The 26,855-nt window shown below is 41.7% G+C and overlaps 1 protein-coding gene across 1 annotated transcript in view; it reads left to right on the top strand.

Annotated features, from left to right (window-relative positions):
- TRIO (trio Rho guanine nucleotide exchange factor) overlaps window positions 1–26,855 on the top strand; it is a 351,672-nt gene that overhangs the window by 218,827 nt on the left and 105,990 nt on the right. Inside the window, 10 exon segments of the mRNA XM_038583299.1 lie at window positions 2,484–2,598; window positions 6,928–7,043; window positions 10,959–11,081; window positions 19,580–19,774; window positions 19,870–19,985; window positions 20,788–20,854; window positions 21,463–21,572; window positions 22,501–22,570; window positions 23,163–23,252; window positions 25,407–25,499. Of these exon segments, the coding sequence (XP_038439227.1) occupies window positions 2,484–2,598; window positions 6,928–7,043; window positions 10,959–11,081; window positions 19,580–19,774; window positions 19,870–19,985; window positions 20,788–20,854; window positions 21,463–21,572; window positions 22,501–22,570; window positions 23,163–23,252; window positions 25,407–25,499 (1,095 nt within the window).

Genomic DNA, 26,855 nt, shown 5'->3' with positions numbered 1-26,855 from the left:
TATTGTTTAGTCAAGGAGTCTTGTGACTCTTTGAAAATTATATCTGGTAGCTTATCACATGACTTTCTTTTTAGCAAATCAGGGTGGGAAAACGGTGGCTTCTTCAGACTCCAGTTGAACTATTTCAAACAGGACCTGAAAGCCCTGGCCCTACTTGTCATTGCTAGTTACTTTTATGAAATGCCCACCACTGTGAGGATGTTTCCATTGGAATCAGCATAATTTTGCTCTCTTTCTCTCTGTAATCCATTTAGAATAAAGCAAAATTGAATACTACTTAGTATAATTAAGACAGATACTTAGATAAAATTATAAAACAAAAATAATCATCAACCTGTTCAGATTCCTTCATTCAACTAGGATTCAGCAGTGTTTGTATACTGGATATCTTTAAACTTTTGATTATGGGAGTTTAAAGATGCATGCGAAAAAAGAGATGATGAACTCCTATGTACCTCTTAGCAGCATCAGTAATTATCAGCACATGGGCATATGCCCACCTTCACTGAGTTACTTTAAATTCTAGATGTTACATCATTTTATTTGTAAATACTTCAGTACATATCTAAACATTAAATTCTGCCCTTTTAAAACATAACTGCAAGACCATTATCAGAGCCTGAAAATTAACAGTATCTCTTATTTTGTACAAAATCCAGCAGTGTTCAGATTTCTCTGATTGACCCATATTGTCTTGGTTTTAATCAGGATTCAAACAAGGTCCACACATTTTTATTGATATGTCTTTTGAATCTCTTTCAATCTAAACACCATCCTCCGTTTATTACTATTTATTAGCTGAAGAAATAAGTTGCTCATAGTCTGGGGTTACTGTCACTCTGGATTTCCATAGTTACATCCTGTGGAGTCACTTTGCACCATCCTGGATTCCTTAAATGTGTGTTATGTTGAGAACCTCAGCTGGGTTCAGGTGTGAGCGTGAGTGTGTGTGTATGCAGTCAGCATACCTGGTAGGTGGTGCTGTGTACTTCCCCTGGCATTACATGGCCAGATGAGGTCTGTGTCTCTTTTTGTCTGTGTGATACGAGGAATTTTACTAGTGCTTCAGACATGGTGAGTCTAGTTCATCCATTATGTGCTTCTCTGTCTGCCTTTTACTTAATGGGTTTAGTATCCTGTGGTAATAATCCTTCATTAGGAGTTGCAAAATGGTGATATTCTGTCATTCCTTCTGTCTTGATTAACTAGAATTATTCCCTCCTTAGCTATTTGGTTACTCTCAAATAGAGTTTGTCCAAAAAAGGCAGGTAGGGGCTTGAGTCTTTCCATTTGCTTATCATTTTCAGAATAATGAGCTGTTGCCATAGCAACCTCTACATAGGAACAATTTTTTTTTACTATACTCATGGATTTTAATATATTTGGTGTGTTTTGATCAATTGCAGTCATTTATCTTTTTATACTCAACTTGTCCCATTTGAGGAAGCTCTTTCCAGTTGTGTTGGTTCTGACTTCCTGACACAACCCCAGTTGTTTGTAGCTGCTTCCTTGCTGTTTGGAATGCAGCCTATTTCAGGCTTATCTGTGGAGACACTTGATACATTCTTCTCTTAATTAAAAGGTGTCCTAGCTCTATCTACTGAAAAGACCTGGAAACAGTGACCAACCAGTAATAATGAGCTCCCTTGTATCTGTCCAAATTGTGGTCTAAATACCAAGTACCATAAGAAGGAGATAGGGCTCCTGGAAGAAAGATTAATTCCAGAGCTGAGACAGGAAATGTGTAAGATATTTCTAACCCAAATATAATTAAGGATAGTTTTCCTTTTGTTTTTTAAATACATTAGTGAAATTGCTGGTTTGGTTTATAAGCATGGAATCCATCAGTTATCTATTACCACAATAGCACCACAAAACAAACCACCCCAAACCTCAGCAGCTCAAACCAGGGGTTGGCAACCTAAGCACTCAAGAGCTGAATCCATCCACTCTCCCTCATCTGCATGTTGCAAGTGGCTGCTTTCCTCCACAGGAAAAAGGTTGGGTACAGTGCTCACCACAGGAAGTTGGAGACTATATGACTTGGAAAGCTGAAAATACTGTCTGCCCTTTCCAGAAATCGGGCACAGCTTAGCCAGGTGCTCAGACTTGAGGTTTCTCCCAAGGCCGCAGTCAAGGTGTTGACTGAGGAATGTGGTCAGCTTGAGGCTCAGCAGGAAGAGGGCTCCACCTCCTCTCACTGCAGGCTGGCCACCTCTCTCACTCCCCTGCCCTGCGTGCCTCTCATAGGGCAGCGCTCAGCACAGCAGCTGGCTTCATCTGAGCAAGAGCTCCAAGACAGATTTTCTTTTTTAATTGAAATAGGATGTAAACTCTCTATTTTCCAAACTACAAGTTGGCCCAATGAGTGTTTTAGGTAAAGACGTATGTTAGAGACATAGGATGTTGTCACCTATATGTACTCAAAATACATGTTTATCTAAGGCAAATTAACAACACGTTGCCCTCCACGTATCTCTTAGGCTTGCACGCTTGCTAGAAGGAATGCAGATGTCTTCCTGAAATACCTGCACAGGAATAGTGTGAACATGCCGGGAATGGTGACACATATCAAAGCCCCTGAACAACAAGTGAAAAGTGAGTACAGCTAGGAGTCATTTTACTGGCCAGCAATACAGGGAGTGTGGCAAGATGTGTTCCAAAGTCCTGAAGTCTAGGGCTTCATTTTAAATGTCCATCTCATATTATTATTAAAGTTCTCATTAATTATCTTTGTTTAATAATAGAACATAAAACAAATGTAGATTGATTATTTGTTGAATAAAGTTGAAGAGGATAAGCAGGGAGAAAATGCAGCATTGATATTTATTAGCATGGACTATTCGGTTAAAATAAGTAAAAATATTGTAAATTGGGGAAAAAAAGGAAAAACCAAAATTTGTCTAGAATCAAAATATTTTTAAAAGTTCAATCAAGAAATTATACACCAATATCATTGCTGGAAAGTGTTACCAATTTTATAGACTTAAAGCACTAATGAAAGCAAATTGCCATGGGGAGCCTTGAGTGGGTGGCTCATTTGGTTAAGTGTCTGCCTTTAGCTCAGGTCATGATCTCAGGGTCCTGGGATCGAGCCCTGCATCGGGTCTCCTGCTCAGCAGGGAATCTGCTGCTCCCTCTCCCTCTGACCCTCCCCTCTGCTCGTGCTTTCCTACGCATGCACGCTTGCTCTCTCTCTGTCAAATGAGTACCTATAAAAACCCTTAAAAAAAAAAAAGCATTGCCAAATATCATACATTTTGGGTCATTTGAGTGTAAAAATCTGTAAAACCATGTTTTTACAGGTACATCTATATAATGTAAATACATAGAAACTCATCCCGGAAAATGTTATACTGTTAATAGGATTAGTGTATATAGAAGTGAGGGGACTGATGGAATTACTCTATAATTCTGATTGAAACTTTACAGTGAAAATACATTCAGGTGTTCTCTCACTTAAGCCTTAGATATAATCATAGGTTTTTGTTTTTGTTTTTTTGTTTTGTTTTGTTTTGTTTTTTACAAATTCAATTAAAATGATATGGAAATAGATCCTCAGAAAATGAAGAGTTTGAAACAGTCTTGACACTGAGGCACCTGCTATCCTCACCATGAGCTTCAGAGGCCGGTGATAAACAGATGAGGAGCTTGGGGCCCCACAGGCTCCACTCTCAGTTGGGTTTCAGAGGGAAGAAGTTGCCATAATCCATTAACAGGTGATTTGTCTCACTCTTGAAACCCTTATGATTGGCAGAGACTTTGTACGTACATTACATTCTACTCCCTGTTCATCTAGATTCATCTGTTAGAGGTGTCACAGGAAAATTCTCTCCCACACTGGTAGTCCTCTACTCTCCACAGATGAGATTTGTATTTATTACTTGGTGGGCTTCTCTCTTGAGAAAATGAGTGACTAACACACCATTTCTCAGCAAGAGCAAGTCTTCATTGCCAACAAGTTACTCGCATTGGTAATCAGTTTATTTGGCTCATTTCATATAAAAATCACTGCTTTTCTCTCATCCTTCAGTATTGCCTTTGGTTGTTGGTTGTACTCTGCTTTCTCTAATCAAAGGTGGTATGATCCTTACTAGGTTATACCAGTTCGATGGGTGTGTGCGTGTGTGAGGGGAGAGTGTTTTCCATGTACACACTTACTCGACAGTCACTGTGCACTTGGTGCTGTTTATCATTGTTTTGGAGGCTATGAAGACTTAAAAACAAAATGTCTTATTTCTCTCATTGAGTAGTTGGGGATGAAAGATTGATGTGTGGGACAGTGCAGTAAATCCATGTAAGGGTGATGATGCCAGAAGAGACAGCATGACCCCAGGCAGTCCTTCAGGTGTGAGGAAGCCCTGGTGGTTTCCCGTCCCAGTCCTGGCTGCTTACTCACCCCACATCAGTCAGGACCCAGGCAAGGACTGTAGAAAGAAAAGACCGGAAAAGACCCACTGGCTCATGTTAATTTTCACATATGATATTTTCATTCATGGTAGCTTATTGTTTTGACTGGCCTCAAATTTCAAAGTCTTGATTGGTGTCACTACATTAGTTACCTTTTCGGTAAAGATGACGTAGCATGACCACTGAGCTGCTACCTAAATGCTGCTCACAGGTTTGTGTTTCTCAGCCTACCAGGACCCCAGTAAATATTTCTGGAAACCTTAGTATTTTTTTAGGATTCCCAGTATTAATGAAGTTATAATCTAAGTACCATTTATTTAATTTGCAGTTTCAGTCTCCAGAATCATCTTCCAACTTTCTTGTGTTATAAACTTCTAAACTAAAACAGACTTACTGTAAAAAAAATTTTTTAAGTGTACAGATGTATATTAATTACCTAATTCTGGGGCACCTGGATGACTCAGTGGTTGAATGTCTGCTTTTGGGTCAGGTTGTGACCCTGGGGTCCTGGGATCGAGTCCCACATCAGGCTCTCCGTCTCTGCATCTCTCTCTGTGTCTCTCATGGATAAATAAATAAAATAAAATCTTAAAAAAAACTACCTAATTCTTTTGCCATTGGTCACCATTGTCAAGACTTTTTTATGCATCTGTCTATGAATGTAAACATAAATATATATAGAAAAACACACATGGATTCCTACTCCACTTACCCATCTCACTTTTTTTTTAACCAAAATGGGACTGTATTTTGTTGCAATTTGCTGCTTTTCCTTAATAATATATCTTAGTCCTCTTTTGGAGCATCTGGGTGGCTCAGTTAAGCATCTGACTCTTCATCTCAGTTCAGGTCTTGATCTCAGAGTGGTGAGTTCAAGCCCCATGTTGGGCTCCAATGCTGAGTATTGAGCTTACTTAAAAAAAAATACATATATACATATCTATATATCTATATAGATATATATATTTTCTCTTTCTATATCAGAATTTAAAGATCTGCTCTATCGTTTTAAATTTCAGTATAATGACTTTATTTTTTTTTTAAGATTTTATTTTGTTTATTCATGAGAGACACAGAGAGAGGAGCAGAGACACAGGCAGAGGGAGAAGCAGGTCCATGCAGGGAGCCCAACGTGGGTCTTGATCCTAGGACCCCGGGGTCGCGACCTGAGCCAAAGGCAGCCACTCAACACTGAGCCACCAGGTGTCTAGTATAATGACTTTATAGTTGACTTAATCTGTCCCCCAGTTGGGTTCCATTGTTGCTGCCGATTTTTACAAACAGTGCGTTAGCATTCGCCTCCCTGAGCACAAATTGTGTACGTATCACTTGTGTAAGCACCATATATCTGAAAGATAAATTCCTGGTTCAAAGGTATGCATATTTCTAATGTCATTACCTCTTGCCAAAGTGTCTGCTGCAGGAGTTAGGGTCTGTTTTGCCTTTGATAATATGGGGTCACCTGTGCCTGTTTCTTCTCCCTGTCAGCACTGGATAGCACCATTGCTTGCCAGGAAAAGGGTGAAAGCTAGTCTCATTGTTTGAGGTTAAACATGTTTCTCTGTATTTAGTATTGTGTGTATTTTATTCTGTGTGTTTAGAAATCATGAACGTCATGTCTGTATGCTTTGCTCAGAGTGCCTGGGTGGCTTAGTTGGTTAAGCGTTTGCCTTTGGCTCAGGTCATGATCTCGGGATCAGCCCTGCATCTGGCTCCCTGCTCACTGGGGAGTGTGTTTCTCCATCTCCCTCTGCCCCTTCCCTTCGCTCTTGTATGCACACACTCTCTCTCAAATAAATAAATCTTTATATGCTTTGTTCATTTTTCTAATGGACCGTTAATCTTTTTTCTGTTGACTTAGCAGGTACATTAGGTCTGTGTCTTATATTTTCCCAGTAACTTTAACTAGTTTTTTATTGGTGCTGTATTTTTATGGTGGTTTTTATTTGGTTATAACATTTACAGTTTTTATATAATCAGGGTTTTTGGCCTTTCTGGCTCCATGCTTCTCTACTTCATGTCCCTGGTTCTCCTAATAATGGTTTATGTTTTTGTTTTTGTTTTTGTAAAAAAAAAAAAAAAAAGAAGAAAGCACAAAAGTGTGTTTTCTTCTAGTACTCCACCATTTTGACATAAATCCTTTATACTAAATTCCTTCTACAGGAAGGTTTTAATGTTGTTGAACAAATTACTTAATAAAGTTTTGTCAAATTGTCAAATTGCCCCAGCAGGGGATGCAATAGCTTATCCCACTCATCCAGCTAACGGAGATATTGGAGGCCAGGCTTAAGTTTCCAGTGACCTCAACCATAAGATAACAGATTGGGGTAAGAGAATGAGAGGTCTGGTGGACATGCTCACTGAGAACACTGGGCGACCAAGCCATGTGGCTCTTGATTTGATACTCTGTCTTGCATTGACATTTGCATAAAGCTTTTAAATAAAAATGTATGGGATTTTGCAAGTGTTTTCACTGATTGCAAGCACCAACATACATCTTTCTCTTTATTCTCTTAGATATCTTGAATGAACTTTTCCAACGGGAGAACAGGGTACTGCATTATTGGACCATGAGAAAGAGACGACTAGACCAGTGCCAGCAGTACGTGGTCTTTGAACGAAGTGCCAAGCAGGTTGGTTATTACACTGTGCTCCCCTGTGCTCTCCACCTTCTAATTTAGACCTCCATCCTCCACTGGGCAGCTTTTGACATTTTAGCCATTTTGAAAACTACTTTCAAATAATCAAAACAGTCCTGTCTTTTAAATCAATTTGTTGTGAAAAGAAAATCCATGCCCCGTGAAAGTGTGATTCAGCAAGTGTGCCATGCGGCCTGCCTCTGCTGCCATTACCTCGTGTTTAAGGCCACCAGCTACAAATCCTAATTATGACAATGATTTAAGAAATCATCGCGGAGTCTAGGTTCTGTACTTTATAATACTACAGTGGGTGAGGGTTTTTTAATTTTGTTATAACTATGTTTTCAAGATAAAATTTTGTTCTTCAGATAAATTGAGCTAAAATTAAGTAAGAAGTGTGACAGAATTTCTAAGAATTCAGTGTAAAAAAAGTTCATGCAGTTGGTTACTGCAGAGACGTTAAGAGAGTATGCTTAGGGGGCACTGGATTGACTCAGTAGAGCATGGAACTCCTCATCTCAGGGTCGTGAGTTCAGGCCCCACATTGGATACGAAGCCTACTTTAAAAAATAATTAAATAAAAGGATACGTTTAGAGTTTCTTTCTTTTGAAGTCATTTTGGAATAAACGCTTTCAGTATGGTTAGTCATGGAGGATCGTTTTAGGGTAGTCTGTCTGACCCTTTCACTTGAACTAAGATTCCTGTCACTTCTCTCTGGCCTTAACAGTAGTATAGGAACCCATAGGCTATTTGTTCAGAATTTGAAGACTCTAGAGGACACGGAGAACAAGAGGCTCGTTCCCAGAATGTCTGCATGAGCCATCTTGTGTCCTCCATTTCAGGGGGGCATTGGGACCTCTTCAGCACTGTGGGTCCCTGGTGACCACATCACACATGGACAGTCTTGCTAACTTCACCTGAGCCTACCAGAGGATGCATCCAGTTCAATCAATTTTCCTCAGCACAGTTTCCCACTTAGGGAGCATTATTTTCTTTTGATTTGGTCAAAGTTGGTTTTGAGTGGGCAGCCAGGTGCTCAGAATGGCTCGGCTCCCCAGAGGTTGATAAGCTGGAATTCCTGGTCCGCGGACCTGGCACCCTAACTTGGCCAGCCATCCTTCATCTTGGCTGATGTTACCAGAGGTAGTTACCATATTCCCAGGAGAAGTGGTGAGCAGGGCAGCCCCTGTGGCGCAGTGGTTTAGCGCCGCCTGCAGCCCAGGGCATGATCTGGAGACCCTGGATCAAGGCCCACATCAGGCTCTCTGCATGGAGCTTGCTTCTCCCTCTGCCTGTGTCTCTGCCTCTCTTTCTCTCTCTCTCTGCATCTCTATGAATAAATAAATAAAATCTTTAAAAAATATATTAAAAAAAAGAAGTGGTGAGCAGTGTTTTTAGTGTAAAAATTACATTTTCTTAACATTTTATTTAATGATAGTTCAACCATATTTCAGATTCATGGGGGCCTGATTTTTGTTTCTAATTAGGAATTGTTTCATAATCTTTTGTCATATATCTTTATTGTTTCTCTGTTGGAAGACAAGCAGTCATTCAGATACAGAGAACAAAATTGTAAATAATTAATGGAGAATAACAACAGAATGTGTTGTTGTTTTTTCCTAAAGTCAGCTCATTTGTCAGAAATGAAGTGAGAAAACGTGGGCATTGCAATGCTGTGGGTTCTGTGCTGTCCAGTGCTCACCATCCTGCAGCAATGTGGGTGGTTTGTAACACCTGTCCTGATGTGCGGTTCCCAGGACGGCACACTGAACTTGGCAGGAAGGCAGAGCGATGGTTCCAGCCTCAGGCCTCCTGGACGCTCTTCCCAGGCTTGCAGTGGCTGAACCTTGGCATTCCCCGGGCTCAGCATGGGGCTGGCTCTCGTTTCTCTTTCCTACCTTCCTACCTCCTCTGCTGGTGCCTCTCAGCCCTGATCTCCACTTCAGGTCTCTAGACTCAGAAATCCCAGCTGCCTCCTGGCTGTCTCCACTTTGACCTTACTGAGAACAGACTGGACTCATGAAGCCCTGTACCCCCTTCTCATCTCATACAGGTGTCCCCTGGGCCCCCTCCTCATCCCACACGGAGTCCCCCAGGCCCCCTCCTCTTATGGGTTGTGTCCCCTGTGCACCCTCACTTTACAGGGTGTATAGCTCCTGCTTCTGTCTTTCCCCAGTTTCCTGCCTTCACTCCCTCGTGAGTCCTGCAGGTGCCGACCTCCTGCGTGTGTCAGCTCTGCCCTCCCCCTTGGGGTCCAGAGCCACCGTGCTCTGGGAAGCCCAGCTATGTCCTGCCTGGATCTTTGAACCAGTTTGCTGACCAGTGTAGCTTCTTTCACCTTCTGTGCACTGCGGTTCCTTTTCCACACAGCAGCCCCGTTAGCTTTCATAGAAAAGTGCAAGCTCTGGCTGTGAGCTCCAGGGCCCTCCTGCCCTCCCCAGTCTTGCCTCCAGCCTCTCCCTGCCCCTCTGCCTGCCGAGCTTCTCCCCATTCTTCTGAGCCCATCGCTTCAAGCGGGGCTCTCCTAGACACCTCCTCTGCTGACCTGTTCTAAGCCTTGTGTCCCTGCTCTCATTGGTCTTTGTGCCTCTTTATTCATCTGCACAGTCTACAGGAGCAGGGCTGAAGCGTCTCCCACTCCCCAGCACTCAGGTAGCACCTGACTCTGCAGCAGAACCTCTGGGATGGTGTGCCGCAAACCAGGGAAACCCAGGGACCTTTGCAGTGAATGGGCAAACATCTCTTTCTGCCCCATTTGGCCTCACCGTTTACTTTGTCCCGGGGTGGCACAGCCATCCTTGCTCGGGTGCAGTGGCTTCGGAGCCTCACAGTTAGCTGCGTGCTCTGTAACCTGTATGGGTCCCGGTTTCCTTCACACGTTTTCTTCTCAAATGCTCTGATGTATCTAACAGACACAGTGATGTTTCTGCTCTAATACCAGCAAATCACAGTGGATGATCCAGACGTTACAAACGGCAAATAATGAAAGCAACTACATTTTTATGCTTCCTTCCCATAGAGTTGTGTTTTTAGATGCATATGTTTGAGTAGCTCTGATTTTACTTCAGTTACATGGAAATAGAAGAAATGAAACCGCTTTCATCAAAGGGTGTGAGACAGCATGTGAGTTATAGGCATGTCATTGCTGTCTGAACCTCGCTGGCTGCCTACCTTCACAGGCCCTCATCTGTCCCCTGCAACCCCAGGGGTGAAGGCACGTCTTCTGCTGGCATCTCACCGGTGGCACATTTGTGTGTCGTAGGACAGAAGCCGCGTAAAAGCAAGGGTGGTGGATCACATGTGGTACTCGTTAAGAGGAGGAATAGGAAGAAAGGCCTAAGCACTTAGCAATGCAAGGGGCTCAAACCATCCCTACCTTCCCACCTTCTCAGCGTCTTGGAAAGGCATCCTAGTTGTGGCTTTTTTTTTTTTTTTTTAAGGTTTTATTTATTTATTCATGAGAGACAGAGAGAGAGAGAGAGATTGGGAGAGAGAGGCAGAGACATAGGCAGAAGGAGAAGCAGGCTCCTTGCAGGGAGCCTGATGCGGGACTAGATCCGGGGTCTCCAGGATCACACCCTGGGCCGAAGGCAGATGCTCAACCACTGAGCCACCCAGGGATCCCCTGTTATGGCTTCTTTTTTTGTGACTTTATTTCATGGCTATAAGAACCTCTTGAACTGTTTAATCATTACTATGTAAGTGACGTGGTTACAACATTCTAGAATGTCAGTATTCTTTCTTTTAATTTTGGAACTGTGATACTTACTTCGGAAGCTCATGTCTCCTTGAGGGAGGACTTCTAGATGTGTGCCAGCCTTGGCTTGTGATTTCACATCTGAGTGCGGGGAGTAGGGCTTCCTTTACCAGTGCTCGGCCGTGAACATCTTCATTCCTTCACTGTCTAGGCTTTGGAATGGATCCATGACAATGGCGAGTTCTACCTCTCCACACACACGTCCACGGGCTCCAGTATACAGCACACCCAGGAGCTACTGAAAGAGCACGAGGAGTTTCAGATCACGGCAAAGGTAGGTCCTGGTTGGTGCCAGGCATCTGTTCAGGTGCCAGTACACACGGCAGTTTTTCCCAGAATAACCTAGAACAGGATACATTACGTAAATAAGGCAGTTCTGAAAAAACTCACTTAAACATCTATCCCAAATTGGAGAAACAGAGGACCCTAGTGGGTCGTTGTACATTAACGTAGGTGACACTTCTGTCTGCCTTTCGTGCTTCCCTCAGCTGTCCCTCCTTTATGTGTGGTTTCCTTTGGGTCCTCTGATTTCAGCAAATACATTTGTTTTCTCTTTTGTCCATTTCATTATTCGGGTGGTTTTTTTGTTTGTTTTTTGTTTTTTTCTGTTTTCTTTTTTGAGCTCATTTCTGAGCACTTGCTATTTTTTGGAAACACTGTTTGGTGTTACCAATGTGGCTTGGGTGTGTTCTGTGGATGTTTTCTTGCCTCAACTGCAGGCCATCACACTTGATACCGTAGCCCTGCCAGTGCCACCCGGCCCAGCCGTGAGGCGCTGTGGGACTCAGCTGACAGAGTTTACTCCGCGTTCTCTTGCAGTAGTTGTTCGGAGGCTTACACAACTGGAGTTACCTTCACTTTCTTCCCAAAAAGCAAAATAGACTTACATACGTGGCATATGTAGCATATGTAAATAAGAATATTCAAGCAAATACATAAGGCTCTGCATGTTGCTGTGAATCTTTAAAGCGTATACCTGTGGAGGCAAATTCTTTTACCTCAAAATAACTTTGAGATTTTTAGAGTTCCCTTCTCAAACTGTGGTGTTTTTGTTTTTGTTTTTCAAAGTGTTTGAATATACATTCTTTGTAAGATTTTCAGAAGTGCCTCTGTTTTTGATGATAGATTTGAGGGTTTTCTCTTAAAACTGGAAATTCAAATTTAATAGTAGAAATAAATGATCAAGATGGATAGTGTATTTGGTTAAAACTAAGTATTAGTACAAAGTTAAAAAAAAAAAATCTGATCTTCTTGTGTAGCCCTTAAGGCACCTTTGAAAACCATCAGTGGGAAATTTTTAAATCATCTAAAGTGGCAACAGCTGCTTTGTATTGTGTTTATCTGTACTTTATGTTTTCTGTAACCATTTCGGACTCCTGCTATTCTGCACTGCCCTCTGCTCCTGCCTGCCCACAAGATGCTGGTTTATTTTCTTCCCTTCATGCTTGGGGTGCTGGGCCCTGGGAACCCCTGGTCTGAGCTCTGGAAGAGCACACAGGCTGCAGACAGACTGGCCACCACAGGGCTCGGTGAGAGCTGGTGGGGCGGGCCAGCACCCTGAGCACGTGGGGGAGGACAGGGCTCTGGCCGTCAGGCAATGACAGTCACTCTCGGGGGAGCCGTGAGCACCCAGACAAGGGTACCCCCTGCTCATGTGAGGAGAGCTGACCTGTCTGCCTCTGCAGGTAAGCATCATACCTTCTGCTTCCTAGATGCAGTACCCCTCTGGCTATGGAATTCTAGTGTTTGTTAATAGTGAGATAATAAATTACGGTTGTGTGCATTATGTGATCTAGATTTGTTTCTTTGAATAGCCTTCGATTCTAAAGCTATTGAGAAAATGCCTAAGATACCACTCAGAAGTAGATTTAAGATTTGTTCCTTTTCGCTAACTTGAATCTCTTTGAAGGCCACACTCTGCAGGTCACGACGCACAGCCAGGCGGCCCGGTTACTGCTCAACCCCAGGGGGCACATCCTACAGAATGGGACACAAATGTCGCTGTCTGCAGGGCAGTAGCATGGCAGCTGTGTTCCACCTGTGGGGTATACACAAAAGGATGTTTTTTATTCCTGAATTTCCCTTCTCAGATTTGGGGTGCCGTTATTAAAGAATGAGTAGTAACGGGCATGTTTTTGTCCTTGCATTTTATAAAAATAAGCATCTAAATATCATAGGTAATATCTGACCTTGCTCTTTCCCAGATATACAGAGCTCTTTCATTCATCAAATATATTGAATCAGTTCTGCCAAGAGGAACTGGTAGATTTTGAAAAAGATCACCTCTCACTTTTTTTCTTAGCATTTTCCCCCGTGGCTCCTGGCTGCCTCTGTGTAATCAAACAGCCCCTGCTCTGGTGCTTGGAGATCTTGTTGCTCGCCTTCTGTCCCCCATCTTAGTTTGTTCTAAGAATCTGTTTTTCTTCTGTTATGTGGAGAATCTTTGGCTGTGACAGGACAGTCTTCTAGTTCAGTTGTTAGAGCGGCTACTGTTGTAACATATTTAGTGAAATGGAAATAGGCCTTGCGGTCACTGTCTGACCCGTGACTCAACTGCATTCCTTTGCAATTCAATGGAGTAATTTCTCAAAGTGCTTTGCAGGCACCTTCTGCATCCAGGTCAGGTCATGAGTGTTTACTTCAAAGCCAGGTTTTGTCCTTACTCGAGACTTCCTGAGACTTAGACTGTTTTGGAGTGAGGCCTGAAGATGAGCGTTTTTAAACAAGCTCCCAGGTGACGTTTACATAAATGCCCTGAAGTCAGCAACCCACTGCCCGAGACTCCACAGAGCCCTGCCTCCTCCTTCCTACACACTTCCTGCATTCTTGATCACCAGTGTCCCCACCACCAAGTGCCTTAATTCCCCAGAATGTGTCATGGGACCATTGAGTGTGTGTCCTGTATGGACCTCTGGATGCCTCAAACGTGGGGAGTTAAGACCCTCTGAGCACATGGACCTTGGGAGGTCAGTTTGCTTTCATTTCTCTACAAGCCCAGCTGTGCTCCTGATGAGGTCATTCAAATTGTAACATTTGTCTACTTTTAGAATAGAAATCTAGTTTTGTAATAATCTCTAGAAATAACACTAAGGACAAAACCCTTTATAATACTTCATTTTAAAAGATGTAGGAAGTTTTTTTCATAGTGTTGAGTAGCCTTCTGGAAAAAAAACTGAGTTGGATTCATATCCCCCCTAGATACCAAGGTAACTGTCAGAAAAAAACTGAAGTATCAGCAATGAAAACCTGATACAACTAGAAGAAATAATAGGACACAAAACCCAAGCCCATAAAAGAATGATAAAAACCACCTACACACACACATACACAAATCACATGCACAGAAAATGTGAAAATTTCCCTCAACTTTACGGTCAACTACTATTCGACAAAGGAGGAAAGACTATCCACTGGAAGAAAGACAGTCTCTTCAATAAATGGTGCTGGGAAAATTGGACATCCACATGCAGAAGAATGAAACTAGACCACTCTCTTGCACCACACACAAAGATAAACTCAAAATGGATGAAAGATCTAAATGTGAGACAAGATTCCATCAAAATCCTAGAGGAGAACACAGGCAACACCCTTTTTGAACTCGGCCGCAGTAACTTCTTGCAAGATACATCCACGAAGGCAAGAGAAACAAAAGCAAAAAATGAACTATTGGGATTTCATCAAGATAAGAAACTTTTGCACAGCAAAAGAAACAGTCGACAAAACTAAAAGACAACCTACAGAATGGGAGAAGATATTTGCAAATGACGTATCAGAAAAAGGGCTAGTTTCCAAGATCTATAAAGAACTTATTAAACTGAACATCAAAGAAACAAACAATCCAATCATGAACTGGGTAAAAGACATGAACAGAAATCTCACAGAGGAAGACATAGACATGGCCAACATGCACATGAGAAAATGCTCTGCATCACTTGCCATCAGGGAAATACAAATCAAAACCACAATGAGATCCCACCTCACACCAGTGAGAGTGGGGAAAATTAACAAGGCAGGAAACCACAAATGTTGGAGAGGATGCGGAGAAAAGGGAACCCTCTTGCACTGTTGGTGGGAATGTGAACTGGTGCAGCCACTCTGGAAAACTGCGTGAAGGTTCCTCAAAGAGTTAAAAATAGACCTGCCCTACGACCCAGCAATTGCACTGCTGGGGATTTACCCCAAAGATACAGATGCAGTGAAACGCCGGGACACCTGCACCCCGATGTTTCTAGCAGCAATGTCCACAATAGCCAAACTGTGGAAGGAGCCTCGGTGTCCATCGAAAGATGAATGGACAGAGAAGATGTGGTTTATGTATACAATGGAATATTCCTCAGCCATTAGAAATGACAAATACCTACCATTTGCTTCGACATGGATGGAACTGGAGGGTATTATGCTGAGTGAAATAAGTCAATCGGAGAAGGACAGTGTATGTTCTCATTCGTTTGGGGAATATAAAAAATAGTGAAAGGGAATAAAGGGGAAGGGAGAAAAAATGAGTGGGAAATATCAGAGAGGGAGACAGAACAGGAGAGACTCCTAACTCTGGGAAACGAACTAAGGGTGGTAGAAAGGGAGGTAGGCGGGGAGTGGGGGTGACTGGGTGACGGGCACTGAGAGGGGCACTTGATGGGATGAGCACTGGGTGTTATTCTATATGTTGGCAAATTGAACACCAATAAAAAATAAATTTATAAATTAAAAAAAAAGAAAATGTGAAAATTTCTAAAGGGCAGCCCATTGTAACTAAAGGACAAAAACCAGAAAAGGTATATACATAGTTCATATGGCAAAGGGTCAGTTTCTCAATTGTAAAGAGCTTTTATAAGTCAATATGACAAAATAAGAGATTGGACAAAAGATGTTTAAAATGAAATTATACATCAGAACTACAAGTGTGTTCTGTTTTCACCCAAGAGCTTGACAGAGATCAAAAAGCTTGAGACTGTGTCTTAGGTGTGCGTGTGTGTGTTCGGGGTGAATGGAGGTATTACTGCTCAGCATCACAGATGCACTTACTGTGCCCCAGCTGTCCCACATCTCGAATTGTGGACTCACTGCACATGCCCAGACCTGTGCATTTTCTCCTGCCTGGTGCTTGTCCTGGGAAAAGAGCAGGAGCAGCATGAAGGCCCATTAGTGGCAGCGCATTATGCAGCTCTCAGCATAAAACAAGGATGCAATGTTTGTTTTGATGGTGAAGGATAACCGAGCTGTTAAACGTAAAGTACTAGATGCAGAGCAGGGTTTATTGTGTGCAAGCACTTGGGTACAAAACAAGAGAGAGAAAAATACACATGCACTCCGCACTATAATAAAACACTTAGGAAATGATAACAGGGAGCTGACCCCTGGGACAGGTTGTGGGAAGGCAGGGCAAGGAAAGACTTTCCACTTTGTATCCTTTTTTACCTTTTGAATCTTGAATTCTATGCATGCATTTGAAAAATACCAACTAAAATAAAAATGTATCGAGGTACAAAAGGTTCATGAATGAGCAGAGGCATCATATTTAATTTTTATCATTTAAAAATTTATCATTTAAAATCATTTATCAAATGATTTGATTTTATTTTATTTTATCAAAATAAAAAATCATTTATCATTTATCATTTTTATCATGTTTATTCATTTAGTCATTATTAACAGAAATACTCTGGGTTCTGGGCTCATGGCTCTAGCTTCCAGCTAGAGAAACAGGCAATAGCAAGATGGATGGATAGATATGTATACCTTTGCGTGCAAAGTAATAAGAGAGCAGACAGCCACCTGGGAGGGAGGAGAAGGAAGAGACTGAGAATGTCCCCGAGGGAGGGGCTCGGCCACACCTCTTGTTGAAGCCTCCACTGTCTTTTGTGTAAATGAAAGTTACCTGCCAGTCACTAGGCTATATGCCTCTAGGTCATCTTCTGCTGCATCCTAGTGTCATGTTCAGTTTCAGCCTGTTGGTGTTATACACACGCAACTGATCTATTTTGTGATGTGTGTTATGCAGAAATCTCCCTGGCCTTTCTTTGTGTTTTTCTCTTTGAAGGTAAACAAGCTGCATTGTCTTTTTTATCTTCACTTTTGTGACCCCAGAGCTTAAAACATGAAACTGGGATCTTCACTTGTTAAAGATACACATAATTTGCAGTACCCTTTGCTGATGGCACCGTGACACAGGGGAAGAGAAGAAGTGCTCATACGGTGGCACAACAGAACCTTCTTTGTGCTTTTCAGCATGTTAGTATCTGGCCACACAGCAATGTAACCTTACTTAGGCAACCCAATTTTTTTAGCAATCCTGCCTTACTCCTGTTATTTCTCTTTGATATTAAAATTTAATAATGGTTCTAAGTTAAGTCCCTTTTGGAATTTCTGCTTCCAAGTCTGAAACTTTGACTTCTTATTTCATTGATTTATAATTAATCTTGTCTAATTATATGTCCAGAAAGGTGTCATGTTGATAAGTGAAAAGATTTGGATGAGGGGTGTCTGGGTGGCTTAGTCAGGCATCCCTTGATTTTGGCTCAGGTCATGATCTCAGGGTTGTGAGATCAAGCTCTGCATTGGGCTCTGTGCTGGGCGTGGAGTCTGTCTAAGATTCTCTCTCTCTCTCTCCCCCCCCCCCCCTCCTCTGCCCCTTTCCATCCCTACCTCTCTTTAAAAAAAAAAAAAAAAGATTTGGTCGACCGATCTTTTCCTTTCAGGTCACTCAACCTGAGTTCATTTCCACACCAGATGAAAGCCCCCATAAACTTCAGTGTGTTTTAAGTTTTGCTTTTTCCAATAAATAGCTTGTATAGAGTCTGCAATCATCATTTTTTTCCAGAGATAATTGTATCTGAGTTCTGTTTTCATTTGCTTTTCAGAAAGTATGATATTAACGCCTGTTAAGAGTAACTACCGTGCCTATTAAAGTTATAGGCATATACATACTTGCACAAAGAACCTAATGTTGATTTATTTTCTTAGTAAATATTTGGTAAATGTCCACTACAAGCCAAGCATATGGAAGGTGAATGAGATATTAGTAGGCAAAACAAACAAATATCCCTGGCCCATAGTGGTTACATTCAAACAAGAGGCAGGCAGTAATGGTAATAGGTAAAGCACATCCTTGTTGGAAGGTGATCCATGCCATGGGAAATAGTAGAGCACACAGGGTTAGTCAGGATAGCTGGGGCAGGAAGGGGAGTTGCAATTCTAATGGAGTCAGGGGGCACCTGTTGAAAGTGGCCTTCAGTTGAGCAAAGACATAAAGGAGCCATGGAGACATCTGGGGGAATAGCATTCCAGGCAGGAGAGCCACTGATGCAAAGAAACAGAGGCAGGGTGCATGTGTGGAGCACACATGCTGGGAGCTGTGTTCATTCGGGCACCCAGTGACAGCGAGGTCACCAGGGTGTTTGTGCAGAACCTGAGGATTTTTACAGCTGGTCTTACAGGTTGCCTAGTGAATTCTGCCTCAAACTTACTATACAAATTAAGATAATTTTTTTAAAAGATTTTATTTATTCCTGAGATATATATATATATATATATATATATAGAGAGAGAGAGAGAGAGAGAGAGAGAGAGAGAGAGAGAGGCAGAGAGAGGCAGAGACAAGCAGAGGGAGGAGCAGGCTCCATGCAGGGAGCCTGACGTGGGACTCGATCACGCCTTGGGCCGAAGGCAGATGCTCAACCACTGAGCCACCCAGGCATCCCCAAATTAAAATAATTTATCCAATTGTGAGCTCTGACCTTTATCCTTTTGGGGACCTTTTTTTTTTTTTTTTTTTTTTTTTTTTTTTTTGAGGCCCCTGCTCTCACGTACACCTGTTGGGATTTTTATAGTCAGCTCCCTGAATGTTAGGCATGAAGATTTTCTAGATGAAGGTTAGTGAAGAAAATCAGGTTCCCTGCCACAGGAGCAACTGTATTCATCGGACATGCCAGTGGGATCACTGAAGGAAGCCTTGTCATTGTGACACAGGAGAAGGATATAGTGAAGGATGTGCTGAAAAATCAGAGTTGAACGAAGTCACTGCCATGCAGCGTAAACCAGTGTTCTATGGTTATCCTTAACTTTACGAAAAATAAGGAAGTTATGTTTAACTTACTTTAAATGTCTTTTCTAAGTACATATACAAAGTAAATAATTTTTTTGAGAGGGAGTTCTAAAACAGGGAAGGGCATTTTTAACACCTCTCTGAAGATAATTTCCTGACGAGCAGTTTTTCCTCCATTTCTACTGAGAATTGAAGAAATGAACGTGCGAACGTGGAGTTGCTTCAAGGATTTTGTTGAGTGTCTGCCTTGGGGAGATCCTTTGCCACATACTGCAGGAGAGCCAGAATCTCAGATGACTGCTGCCCTAAATGGGCATAGGGAACAAACCTGCAGGAAGCAGGATGGTGTCTTTGTAGCCAGTTCGTGCTAGCATTCCATGGTGTAGAATCACAGAGCTGCAGAGAGAACAGCCTGCTTGAGCATTCCTTATTCCCTCTGCACATTTCTCCTGAGCATCTACCAGATGAAGACATGGTTGAAAGAAAGTCTAGATTTTTGTTTGGTGGTTTTCTCAGTCCTAAACCTGCCATTCTTTTGGAAAGCTGAGGGGAGGGAGCTCGACTAGGATCAGGGAGGAATTCACCTGGACTTGGAGCTCTGGTGTAAGTTTCTGTCACCAGCGATTTTTCCCTGTTCAGGCTCAGAGTTGTAGGCAAGTTGCCACTGTGTTTCTGGTTTCTGGCAGTTGAGTTCATTTGCCTCACAATACTTTCCTGTTGTGTTTTTGCAGCAAACCAAAGAGAGAGTGAAGCTATTGATACAGCTGGCTGATGGCTTTTGTGAAAAAGGGCATGCCCATGCAGCAGAGATAAAAAAATGTGTCACTGCAGTGGATAAGAGGTACAGAGATTTCTCTCTGCGGATGGAGAAGTACAGGACCTCTTTGGAGAAAGCCCTGGGGATTTCTTCAGATTCCAACAAATCGGTAAATTGCTTTGTGCAAACAGAATAAATCATGTTCTTCCTCATGTCCTCCCTGGACGTAATTAACGGAAGTTAATTGGCCGTCTTCCTCCACAGAGCAAAAGTCTTCAGCTAGACATAATCCCTGCCAGTGTCCCTGGGTCAGAGGTGAAGCTTCGTGATGCTGCTCATGAACTTAATGAAGAGAAACGGAAGTCGGCCCGCAGAAAAGAGTAAGCCAGTCTTTAAGAACCTGCTGGGATTCATTGAAAAATTGAAGAAAATGTCACTTGGACCAACATGCTTCTGTGTGTGCTTTGAAACCAAATGGCATTAATGCTTTGTGATGCTCCGAATACGCTTGGTTTTTGCAGCACAGATACCACTGTCCCCTTGTCATCTGGTTCAGAAACCGTGTCTTGTTTCTGTTCCTGTGCCTCCATCTCCTCCATGGCTGACAAATTGTTTTAGTGCCATTGCCATCAGTAGGTCATGAGTAAATAGTTGTACTAACAAGAAAAACAGCATACATGGAGGGGTTTCAAAATTGCCAGTTAGTAAACTGTACTAGACGTTCATGAAGACGAGATTGTCCTGAGCCAGGGGTTCTCAGCCAGAGGCAGTTCTGTCCCCCAGGGGATATTCTGCAACGTGTGCAGACATTTTTGGCTGTCATGCAGTAGGGAGAGGGGAATGCTGCTGGCATCCAGTGTGTGGACACCGAAGCTGCTGGTGGTCCCTCCACTACACAGGACAGCCTCCAGCAAAGTGTTATCCACCCCCATGTGTTGGTGGTGCTGATGGAGAATCCCTGACCTGCGGGCACCTCAACAAAATGTTGTCCAAGATGTTTTTTCCTTTGAATCAGTGGCTGAGTACTATTATTGTGCTATCTGTTCTTGATTTAATTCCCCGGAACACTGACTGTTGGTTTTAAAATCCCGCTTATTATTTCATAAACCATGAAAGTAGTAGTTAAAATGAGCATGTGTCCTGATTGTAAACTGAGCCCCTGGCTGTCTTCCTCCGTTGAAGGTTCATAATGGCTGAGCTGATTCAGACTGAAAAGGCTTACGTGAGAGACCTCCGGGAGTGTATGGATGTAAGTAAGTTTTTTTGCTTATTTATTTAGATTCAATCTAAGTGTGCTATTCACCCCTACCTGTGGGTACTTCTTAAAATAGTCACACTTTTTGTTGTTGTTTTCGAGATTTTAAGCATGCTTAAGCAGCCTGTGTCTTGTTTTTGCCCTTCTGTGGGGTTCCAGGCTTGTGTTTTGCTCATTGCAGGGATGATACAGCATTAATCCTCTCATTCTGTTCATCACATGACAGCCTGGCTGACATTCTCTTTGTAGAGAATTTTACAGCAGCTTCAGAGAAATGTGCCTACTAATTATGATTGGCAACTCATACTCAGGCATTTAAAGAATATGTGTCATACCTTGTAGTGTAGGTTAACAAGAAAACTCAAAGCCAGGAATAGAAGGTTTTGAGCTGGAACGAATAGGACCTACCTCTCAAGTGCTCATAGCAACTGGGGTGGCTTTTTTGAGAAAAAGTCTTTGATGTTGTTTTGTAAAAGGTTGCATTCTTCAGATGTATTTTTCAGTGGTTCGGGAAGTCTGGGTATGTATTCCAGATGTCAGGAATACTTCCTTGGACATGTGCTCTTGGTTTTTATGTAATCCCTCTTCTTCCCTCTGGTCAGACATACCTGTGGGAAATGACCAGCGGAGTGGAGGAGATCCCGGCCGGCATCGTAAACAGAGAGCTTGTTATCTTCGGGAACATGCAGGAAATCTATGAGTTTCATAATAAGTGAGTGGCTTTATCTTTGGGGAGCTGGTTACTCTCGAAACCTAGATACCATGCTGAAGTTTCATAATAAGAAATGAAGGCTTCAAAATGAATTAAGCATCCATTTCAGTGATTCTGTTGAAATTTGAATGACACCTGTCAGGCTTTCATCAAAAAAACTGACGTAGTAGAGACTATTTTAATAGAGACTCAACTTTTTTTCTGTACTTTCCTGCCACAGAAATAAGATTAGGGAAAGTGTGAAAACTCTTTTTTGAAGGAAGCCTGACTTCTTTGAAGCTACTATGTCACCAGCTGCTACATCAATTACTTCTTAGAGTTAAAAAGAAGGAAGAGGTCTCCGTGGCTGCTGGCTGATGTGTGGTCTTTTCCAACAAGAGGGAAGAAAGAACTGAGAATAGAACAGATGTGTACTCTGACCAATGCAAAACGTACTGTCCATTGGCCACAAGAGGCACATGGTTTTATTTTTAAGGTTTTTGGGTTTTTTGTTTTTTTTTTTTAAGAAGCAGAAGTTCCTTTAGATAGAATGTGTGCTGCGCAGTAGCCTGTGAAAAGATATTGCTGGGGCAGGACTGCCAGAGTCTTCCTCACTCCCCGGCCCCCACCCCAGCAAAACACCCTGAAATCTGAAATGGCTTCCTCTGATTGTTTATTTGTATCCCTAAGTAACATCCTTAGCTCCTGAACAAAACACTCACCCAGAAGTAAGCTGCTAGGTTAAACTTTGCATTAGAAAACATTTAAGTTGCCTAGTTAAGTAGTTAACAGCTACACATTTTGTTAAAATCTAGAGGGCACAAGTGTTTCACTGCACCTGATGGAAATGGTATGCTTGGCATGTTTGGTCTGATTTCTGGCATATCTCACTAGTACAGTGTTTTAAAACCTCTTAATAATCCGATACCATTTTTATTACTCTTTGCAGCATATTCCTAAAAGAGCTGGAAAAATATGAGCAGTTGCCAGAAGATGTTGGACATTGCTTTGTTACTTGGGTAATGACACCTTAGCTACTTGTTCTCACAGTTGTTTGGTGGCTTTGCAGGAGGTTAAAAGGAATATGGTTCATATCTTTTATGTCACCATCTTCTATGGTGTCTGCTTATAGAGAAGTAGATTTTGCCTCTAAGAATGACATTCTCCAACTAGTTATTCACGTGGAATGAGTTTTTTATTGGTAGTAGTGATAGTTCGAAATGGAACATTTAGTGTGCTGGGCCCGTGTGTGGCCCTGGGGATTCACGGGTACACAGGTGCCCAGCCATGCCTGGGGGGTGGAGGGAGGAGAAGAGACAGTCACCTGGGGGCAGTGCCCTGCCATCTACAGATGATGCCCAGGTTTGCACTGGCCACTGTGTGAACAGGGAGGGTGTGCCCAGCCCTGACTTACTGGGCCAGGGGCAGCTTCTGGACGCATGTATCAGTAGGATATTTCTTATTTTTAAGCACTTTCTGTATACGATAGGGTTTCTTTTATGTGGAGTTTAAATTTCCTTTATCCCCATAGCTTCTTTTCTACATAAAAGTCTATTGTATTTTGACTTCTTGCCATTTGAAAGAGATATTCTGATTTTTTCTTGTTTATAGGCAGACAAGTTTCAGATGTATGTCACATATTGCAAAAATAAGCCTGATTCTACTCAGCTGATATTAGAGCATGCAGGATCCTACTTTGATGTAAGTAAGAGATTCCTGGTAAAGTGGTTGAATCTTTTACATTGTGTTTGGTAAACAAAAAAATGCAACTCTACTGATAGCTTTCATCTAATGGGTGGTACAGTATATTTATTTTTATCTGTCACATGTATGGTGGGATGTTTTTCTATTTTCTGTTTTTAAAAGATCCTTCAAAGATTTTAACATGTACATATATATGTCACATGACTTACTATTTATATATAATCCTCAATTTTTAAATGTAATGTGCAAAGGTGTAGACTGTTAAGCTTCTTTTATGCTCTATGATGCAAAAATAATCTTTGAATCTTTTTCAATCATTTATTTTTCCCATTTTTATTATACTAATCCTGTATCATATGTCATTTGCAAATACCTTCTCCCATTCAGTAGGTTGCCTCTTAGTTTTGTTGATTATTTTCTTTATTGTGCAGAAGCTTTTTATTTTGATGATGTTCCAGTAGTTTATTTTTGCTTTTATTTTTGTTGCCTTGGTAGACATATCTAGAAAAACATTGCCATGGCATAGATGTCATAGAAAGTACTGCCTGTGCTCTCTTCAGGGATTTTTATGATTTCAGGTCTTAACATTTGTGCCTTTAATCCATTTTGAATTTACTTTTGTGTATGGTGAAAAAATGTGGTCTAATTTTATTCTTCCACATGTTGCTGTCCAGTTTTCTCAATGCCATTTGCTAAAGAGACTTTTTTTCCATTGGATATTCATTTGTCTCTTGTCATTTTTGAATAGTATAATCCTATGGTAAGGTATTAAAAATGTCAACAGAAATAGTGAAATTGGTGTTTAGAAATATCAGAGTTGCATTTCTGGATGTTATTAAAACAAGATATTAAAAAGACTCAAATGGTTTATGAGATATGCATGAAATGGAATACTTAATCAGCTGTATAAAGGGATAAATGCTTGATACATAAGTAGCAAAGATTAATCTCCAAAACTGGGCTGAGAGCAGCTAGATACGAAAAAATACATTCTGTAGGATTCCTTTTATGTGGCATTCTAGACCTAAAAACTCATCTGATGATAGAAACCAGAACAGGTTGTCTCTTGGTGGTGATGGGGTTGTGGGTAAGGGGATTGATTAGAAAGGGGTCTGAGGACTTTCTGTTTTGTTGGAAATATTCTGTACCTTGCTTTGGAAGTCAGTTGCAAGTGTGTTGACATTTGTCAGAACTCAGTGCCCCATACCCAGGGTCTGTGCATTATACTGTATATGAAAAAGAAACCTGTTAGATGTGGAATTATGAATGTGTGTATTGTAATCATTAAATCATAAATCTCACATTTTTTTAAACAACTGCAGTTGAAGAGAAACTTAAGACTATATTTGTAATCTGGAAGGCAGAGGAAGAATTGTTGAGTTTTAATCTAATCTGCTTGGTGTGTAGGTGATGAGCCATTTGGTGATTTCTGCAGCCGGCATGCTGTAGAGAGAGCTGCCCCGTGAATCACGGTGCAGTGCGGGGCTCCTGACGAGCTTAATCAGAATGGCAAACAGATTGAGAATACAAACATGTGATGGTTTTTAAATTCCATTTGAAGCATAGAATATTAGAAGATAACACACCCCCCCTTTTTATTTTTTTTTGAGAAGAGTGGTAAGAGCCAAGATCGAGCAAGCACAGCTGGTTGGTGTGGCAAGTCTGGGCTAGAAAGTGGTTGAATTGTGAGGGCAGGTGGACTGCCTGCACAGTTCGTGGGTGTGTTCGTGAGGGAGGGGCCCTGTTAGGGGGAGTCAGGCCGGGGGAGGGGGCGCCCATGGCCGAAGCTTCAGGAGCCGGCCGCACTGGGGGAGAGACGGTGTGTCCAGTCTGTGGCTCAGGGTCCTGTGTCTGAGTGGGACCAGGGCTGGCACCGGGGGTTTGCCAGACCAGGGCAGGCCCAGGAGCTGGGAGCCGTTGGCTGTGCCTATTTGCCGTCTACACATGAAAGCACTGCTACCTTCTGGTTCAAACTGGTAACTCATTTTTATGTTTAGCATATTAAAAGAATAAGTAGTGATTTCTACTTTTATTTCTAGGACAATAGTGATATGTGTATATTCCTTTTAGAGGTAAAAAATGTCCATTTTTAGTACATGCTATCTAATTTTTAATGTTCATCAGTATATATATATTTTTTTCTTAATTCAGGAAATACAACAACGGCATGGATTAGCCAATTCCATCTCTTCCTACCTTATTAAGCCAGTTCAGCGAATAACGAAGTATCAACTTCTTTTAAAAGTATGTATGAAGCATCTTTGTGCCTGCAAAATTTTATGAACTGTGCATTACGGTTTTGACACTTCTGTTTATGTAAATTACCCTGAATTTTTAATATCTAGACAATTAGTTTTTTTTTAATTCATTGGTGTTTGTTACCCTCAGCACAGCAGTTTCTCAGCACAGCAGGTAAACAAGGGAGTATTCCTTGATTATGCACCTGAACTTTGCTGACTGACCCTGGTCCCTAACATAACATAAACTGAGAAAGGAAAGAGAGATTGTCAAATCTGGGTCACTTAGTACCTGTGTGCCAGGATGGCTTGCTGACTATGGGACAGGCACTGTCTATATGCTTTGCATGCATTTAAGTCCAGCTTCTAACAGTGCTGGTCTGCAGGTCTGGAAGCGAGCCCATGAGGGTGCGGGCTGTGTCCACAGTCATCTCTGGGTTTCTGTTACCTGGGCTCAGCTCTAAACCTAAGTGGGGCTGGTGCTCAGGTAATTCACCCTCAGGCAAATTCCTGTTATGTCTGGTCACGTGTCACACACATATTTATGGAACATGTTGTTCATGCACATCCCAAGAATTTGAGTCAAACTGACCTCTACTCTTTCTTGGTAATGAAAGATTACAATTAAAATCATCTTGTAACTATGTTTGGTGGCAGATGTTAACTAGACTTACTGTGATCATTTTGCAATATATACAAATAATGAATCCTTGAAAGTAACATAATGGTATGTCAATTATACCTCAAAAAACACATTTGTAATAATCTAGGGACTTAACAGTGGTATAGAAATTCAAAGAAAAGTTAGACATTGTGATGGTTGTCACAGAATGCATCGTAATAATTGATGTACATTTTCTTGACTAAAAGAATCCTAATCTACAACCTCCACCTAATGATGTTTACCCTACTGTTTCCTTGGCTGAAGAATGTTATTAAGCATCAGAATGTACCAACTGCCCACACCTCCTGGGAATAGTATTTTTTGAATCTGTCTCCGGTGCTGCCCAAGCACAGCAGTAGGAGATGAGGATGTAATTTTTCCAGATAGAAAAGAAGTTCAGAGGTGGAGTTACGAAATCCTGAGACTCTTCTTTATCTTTTTTTTTACTGAAAAAACTCTAGAAACATAGTGATATTCTTTTGTGAAAGTGATACCATCATGGGACAATTCTGTTGGGAAAGCTCTCCTGCACTTTCGTATCAAAATCCAATTAAGTTCTTAGATGACCCTCACTATAGGAGTATGAGGTTGCCACAAACACGAAATAGAAGTCAGGAGGTTAAGTTATTTATTTTCACGTTAGCCCTTTGCTTTTTACTTCTGCAAAGCCAGTGTACCTCTTGGTGTCCTCAAGATTTA

Source organism: Canis lupus, chromosome 34 (assembly GCF_011100685.1).
Source record: "Canis lupus familiaris isolate Mischka breed German Shepherd chromosome 34, alternate assembly UU_Cfam_GSD_1.0, whole genome shotgun sequence".
Classification (NCBI taxonomy): Eukaryota; Metazoa; Chordata; class Mammalia; order Carnivora; family Canidae; genus Canis; species Canis lupus.
This window is presented reverse-complemented; position numbering and strand designations above follow the sequence as displayed.